General features: G+C 49.9%; 1 protein-coding gene across 2 annotated transcripts in view; it reads right to left on the bottom strand.

The window, feature by feature from the left end:
• Positions 1-5,869, bottom strand: part of DNAJA3 (DnaJ heat shock protein family (Hsp40) member A3) — a 37,780-nt gene that overhangs the window by 4,892 nt on the left and 27,019 nt on the right. For both annotated transcript variants that reach the window (XM_006140739.3, XM_006140738.3), the window contains exons 8-10: positions 3,370-3,498; positions 2,311-2,426; positions 1,522-1,619 (exon numbers count right to left, since the gene is read on the bottom strand). In XM_006140739.3, coding sequence (XP_006140801.1) covers positions 1,522-1,619; positions 2,311-2,426; positions 3,370-3,498 — 343 coding nt within the window. The remainder of the gene's footprint in view (positions 1-1,521; positions 1,620-2,310; positions 2,427-3,369; positions 3,499-5,869) is intronic.

A 5,869-nucleotide genomic window follows, 5' to 3' on the forward strand; every position in this document is an offset into this window, starting at 1 on the left:
GATCAAGTCAGGCGCATGCACATGCATGCCCAAAATCCTGAGAGGAGACTGGAGGAGAAGGGATTCCAGCATGGCCATCCCCCATGGAGGGTGATTTCTCACTTTCCCTTTCTGTCTCCTATAAGCCCACACGCCCTATGGCAAGAATTTTTTTTTTTTAAAAGAGACACAACAGTATCAGCTTAGGAATCCTGAAACAAAGGTCTGTGAGGGCTATGGGCTACACATAGATCTGAGGTCCACAGATCTCCCTTCTCTCTCTCCAAGTCCTGGTTTCTGAGGTATGACCATGCACATGCACCACTGAGAGTGATTTCTCCTTATCTGTTCTCTGCCCCAGCAAGTGCATGAGCCCTCTGGCAGATTAAAAAAAAAAAAAAAAGAAGATCAGGTGCTGGCAGGTAGCATGGTAGTTAAGGCACTGGACTCCCACATGGCTGACCCTGGTTTGAGTCCTGGACCTGGCAGCTTGCTTTCTCGCTTTCCTTTTCTTTCTCTCTCTCTCTGATAGAAATTAAAAAAATAAATATTAAAATAATTTTTTTCAGAATTATTTTATTATTATTATTATTTATTTAATTTGACCAGAGAAGGACAGAGAGAGAGGGAGAGAGAAAAAGAGAAAGCAAGCTGCCAGGTCCAAGACTCGAACCACAGTCAACCATGTGGGAATTCAGTGTCTTTAACCACCACGCCACCTGCCAGCCCCTAAATTCCTACTTTTGTTAAAAAAAAAAAAAAAAAGTGGGGTGGGGGTGTCCCTCTCTGGTCAAATTAAGATAATTAAATAAAAAAAGCAAAATAAAATAACTCTAAAAAAAAAAAAAGCCCAAAACCAAATTCTTATTTTTAAAAAAGAAAAAGAAATGCTCTCATAAATCAGTAAACTTAAAACAAGCACAGAGGCCCTCATCTCCCACAGGCAGAGAGGCTGTTACCATGGGTGCCATCACGAGATCCTGCCGGCAGGTATGCTGGTATTAAATCTCGAATATTTACGTACATACCAAGACAGAACGCTTGAGCTCAGGGTGAATAACACATCTGTTCACTGCCAGACTAACCCACCGTTAGCCCCTTGAAAAGGGCAGACCTGGATGGAGCTCTCCGACTACAGCCCGTGGGTGCTATGGTTTACAAGACACTCTGCAATCCAGAGCGTAGTATTCTGGGCCTGGAATGCTCAGATCTGTCCAATCCTCCTTCTCCATAAGCTTTTACAAGGAACTGACATGGAACAATCTGCCTGAGGTCACAAGGCAAGTGGCAGAACCAAGGGTAGAACTCAGAACCCTAGCTCCAAGACAGGAAGCACTGCAGCATGGGAAGACGCCGAGGAAGGACGGGCGCTGTTGGCAGTTGGCTCCATGATTGCTCTCGCCCACAGCCCCCCTCGTTCAACAGCACATCTTAGAGTCTTCACGAAGACGCTGAGTGGAAACCCCAACATGCTGCTGGGATCCCCACCCCCAGAGGAACTCAGAAACCCCCCATGCCGCATGTTGCTCCCAGGTCCCTTACCAGTGCTTGTGTGGGTGACGCCGTTGACTGTCCCTTCCACGTCGGTCTCATCCTCAGCGTAGCTCAGGATCAGGCTCTGCTGCCGGCTGGTCAGCCTCCTGTGAACCAGGACAGCAGGACAGCCACTTCCTCAGGGCGGCTCTTTAGCGGACACACAGCCAGTCCCCACATAGTGTGTGGGAACATGGCACCCCAAACCAGGCAGGGCACAGCCTGAGTCTGAAAGGAACACTAAGGGCCATGCCCACAGGCTTCCATGGAGAAAAGCCCCTCTGCACCCTGAGCTGTTTAAAAGGTCCCTGTGACTGTTAAGTTCACTGCAAAAACAGTTTTCACCAGTGCATGCGTGAAGCAAACACAAACGATCCAATCTAAGGCAAAGGACAAGTGCCAAACATCTGCCACCGAGGAGTTGGCCAGTCCTGCCCAGATGGCTCCTCCCACCAGACCACAAACCCCGCCCCCCGCCACAGCAGCACCACCAATAAAAGCCGCAACAGCAGCATAGCTAAGGTGTCCTTCCGGTAACTTGCCCAATTCTCCCGACAACTCAGTGAGGTTGGCCTTTCTATCATGGCCACTACGGAGGTGGAGAACTGAGATAGGAGCCATGTGACTTGGGGGAGAGGTGCCTAAGCCACGAAGCTCACGGGGTATAGCCACCTCAGACCAAGGCAGTCTGGCACTGGCGTGACACAGAGCTGGCGCAAGAGGTTCAGTGGCCCTGCAGGGTACAAGAGAGAGTGTGGTAGGGCGGGCGGGCTGGGCTGCGACCTGGGTGGCACTTACTTGGGAACTCTTATCTTGATGTGAATGTAGTGGTCACCGTAGCCGTAGCTGTTAATCCGGGGAATGCCTTTCCCACTCATCCGGATCTTCTGGTCGCTCTGAGTCCCGGGGGGGATCTACAAAGAAAATAAAATCTGTAGTCTCCTCAGTCCACGGTACCCAAAGGGAAAGACTGTCACTGCACAGACAAGCCCCCTCGAGAAGGACTTCCACTCGGGTTCTAGATCAAGCTGCCAGTGAGCATGAGGAACTGGCTCAGGTGGGTCTGCCCTGATCTCAGTGCCATGAGACGTGGGGCAAGAGTGGGAGGAGGAGGAGCCATGGGGACAGGCCTGAGGCAGCTCCCTGGCCATCACTGGACTATGGGAAAGCACAGAGTCAGAGCGGGATGTTCACCCGCGGGGGTGCCTCCACCGCCAAAGACTACCCCTAATTCTGGGGTTGCAAGGCCAAGGAGCACCCTGAGGCAAAGGCAAGAAGGGTGTGAGTGCAGGAGGGTGAAGGTGCAGGGCGCAGAGGGTACAGAGGTGGTGAGAGTGCAGGGGTGCAGAGGTGACTGGAGGGACATGACACGGCCCAGACATAGGAGAGACAGCTGTTGAGAGCACACGTGGGTGACATCTGTGCGTGGGAGGAGCGCATTCCAGCAAAGGAACAGGTGCCACCCACGGCAATGATGCAGGCAAGGCCAGTGGCCTGTCAATGCTGCAGAAGGGACTCAAATTATTACTGGGGGCAGGCAGGTGGTGTGGTGGTTAAGGGCACTGGACTCCTACATGGCTGACTGTGGTTCAAGTCCCGGGCCTGGTGGGTTGCCTTCTCACTTTCTTTCTCTATCTCACTCTGTCCCTCTCTGGTCAAATTAAGCTAAATAAATGAGTAAAGTTAAATAAAATAATTCTTAAAAAAAAAATTCTTACTGGGCTCCCTCAAGCCTAGGCTTCCCTGAGCCTCCTGGTGTGCTGAACCACTTTCAAGTTCTAGGACACTTGTCAGTCATGTCCCACCTCCGAGAGCAACAGAACACAGGGAGGCAAAGGTCCCCTGGAGCCCTCTTACCGTCACATTGATTGTCTCATACAGGCCCTGGGCTCTGGCTGTCCCCCCAAGAATAGCCTGAGCTATGGAAATAAACAGATCCGAGTGGATGTCGGCACCGTCCCTCCGGAACACAGGGCTTTTCTGCACCTAAAGATAAACATGAGAGATGAGCGTGACCTAGTAGAGAAGGTCCTGCCTGAGACTGGCCACTGGCCACGGGGCTGCCTGGGCCTGACAGCGTCATCCCTTCTATGCCTGGAGCACAACACTGAGGGATAGCACTGTGCTTTCTCCAGAGCAGGCAGCACTCTGGGCTCGGGAGTAACGTGGCTCCCGCATCACATGGTCCAGTGGAAGAGGGCCTCGCTTTCCTTCTTGGAATAGGTTATGTAAGAGGGAAGCATGTACAACTGACTTTTTAAATTCTAATCTTATTTTATCATAAAACAGACTGGTATAACTACAGAAGTAAAAGTAATTTATCTTTCAGAAAGTCAACTCAATACAAGGTAGCTTTAAGACAGACTGGCAACACTGGGAATAACTTGAATTTTTAAAACAATGGGGCTAGGGATCAGCAGATGGCACAGTGGTTACACATTGCTGGACTCCCACGTGGCCGACCGTGGTTTGAGACCTGAACCTAGTGGCTTGAAATACATGCTGGGCGCAGGTGTGTGCACGTCCAAGAGCCCAGGAGAAGAGTGGAGAAAGGACTGCAGCATGTTCCTTTACCCAGGGCAGATTTCTCACTTTGCCTCCCCCAAGGTGCCCATGCCCTGTGGCAAAAACCTCTTAAACAAACAAACAATAGGGCCAGCAGGTGGCAGGATGGTTAAGGTGCTGGATTCCACATGGTTTGGGTCCTGGACCCAGCAGCCTAAAAATATGCCTGGCATGTGTGTGTGCATGTCCAAAAATCCTGAAAAGATGGGGACAGCAGGTGGCATGGTGATTAAGGCGCTGGATTCTCACATGGCCGTCCGCAGTTCAAGTCCCAGACCCAGTGGCTTGAAACTCATGCTGGGCGCATATGTGTGTGTGCCCAAAATCTCTAGAGGAGAAAAGAGGAGAAGGGATTGTGGTGTGGTCATCCCCACAGGAGTGATCTCTCACTTTCTCTCTGTCTCCTGTATGTGCATGTCTATAGCAAGTCTATTTTATTTTTAAAGAGATTTTTGTTATAGGGTGTGTGCGGTCCCCAGAGAGAGAGACAGAAAGCAAGAAATCATGCCCTAGAGGGGATGGCCACACTGCGATCCCTTCTCCATTCTCCTCTCAGGATTTTGGGCACACAAGCACACGCACCTAGCGTGTCGACTACATAGGAGTCCAGTGATGTAACCATTATGCCATCTGCTGGTCCCAGCAAAAGCTCTTAAAAAAAAAAAAAAAAAAGAGTAAATAATCCTTTCCTAACCTTTAAAAAACCTCAAAAGTTTATTGCTTCCATGAGTAAGCAAGAGAAAGGGACAGACAGCACCCCAACAGGGTTTGGATGCTGACACTCCTGAGGCCTTGAGTTGGCCTCTGACCATGGACACACATGCCTGGGTGAGCTCAGGGAGGCCGCTGGACTGGGACTGTAAGACTGCCTCGCAGAGCATGTTACTATTGTGTCCACTGGTCCCTAGTTTTCTTTAAGAGAGATTTTTTGCTATAGGGTGTGTGCACTCACTGGAGAGACAGAGACACACAGAAAGAAAACGAGAAATCAGCTTCCTAGGTGATGGCCATGCTGCAGCCCCTTCTTCTCCATTCTCCTCTCAAGATTTTGAGCATTCATGCAGGCACGCAGCCTGAGTTTTTTTTTTTTTTTTTTCCTTTTTTTGGAAAGGTTTTTGCTATAGGGCGTGTGCGCTCGCCAGACAGACAGAGAGATAGAAAGCGAGAAATCACCCCCCAGGGGGGATGGCCACGCCGCAATCCCTTCTCCTCCATTCTCCTCTCGGGATCTTGGGCATGCACGCACATGCGCCCGGCGTGAGTTTAAGCCACCGGGTCCAGGACTCGAACTGCGGTCGACTACGTGGGAGTCCAGTGACACAGCCATTACACTAACTGCTGGTCCCCCAGTCTGAGTTTTAAGCTGCCGAGTCTGGTACTTGAATCATGGTAGATTACATGGGAGTCCAGCAACATAATCATTATACCTTTTGCTGGTCCTAATTTTTGTTTAAAGAATAATTTTATTTAACTTTATTTATCCATTATTTATATTTATTTATCTATTTTAATTTGACCAGAGAGGGACAGAATGAGAGAGAGAGAAAATGAGAAGGCGAGCCACTAGGTCCGAGACTCGGACTGTGGTCAGTCATGTGGGAATCCAGTGCCCTTAACCACCATATCATCTGCCAGTCCCCCAGTTTTTTTGACAGAGAGATTTTTGCTTTAGGGCATGTGTGCTCGCCAAGAGACAGAGATAGAGACAGAAAGCAAGAAATAACTGCTACACCATCTACTGGCTCCTGATTTTTTAGAGAGATTTTTGTGGAATCAGGCAGGAGGCTGGGGG

The sequence above is a fragment of the Tupaia chinensis genome, unplaced genomic scaffold (assembly GCF_000334495.1).
Source record: "Tupaia chinensis unplaced genomic scaffold, TupChi_1.0 Scaffold000042_2, whole genome shotgun sequence".
Classification (NCBI taxonomy): domain Eukaryota; kingdom Metazoa; phylum Chordata; class Mammalia; order Scandentia; family Tupaiidae; genus Tupaia; species Tupaia belangeri.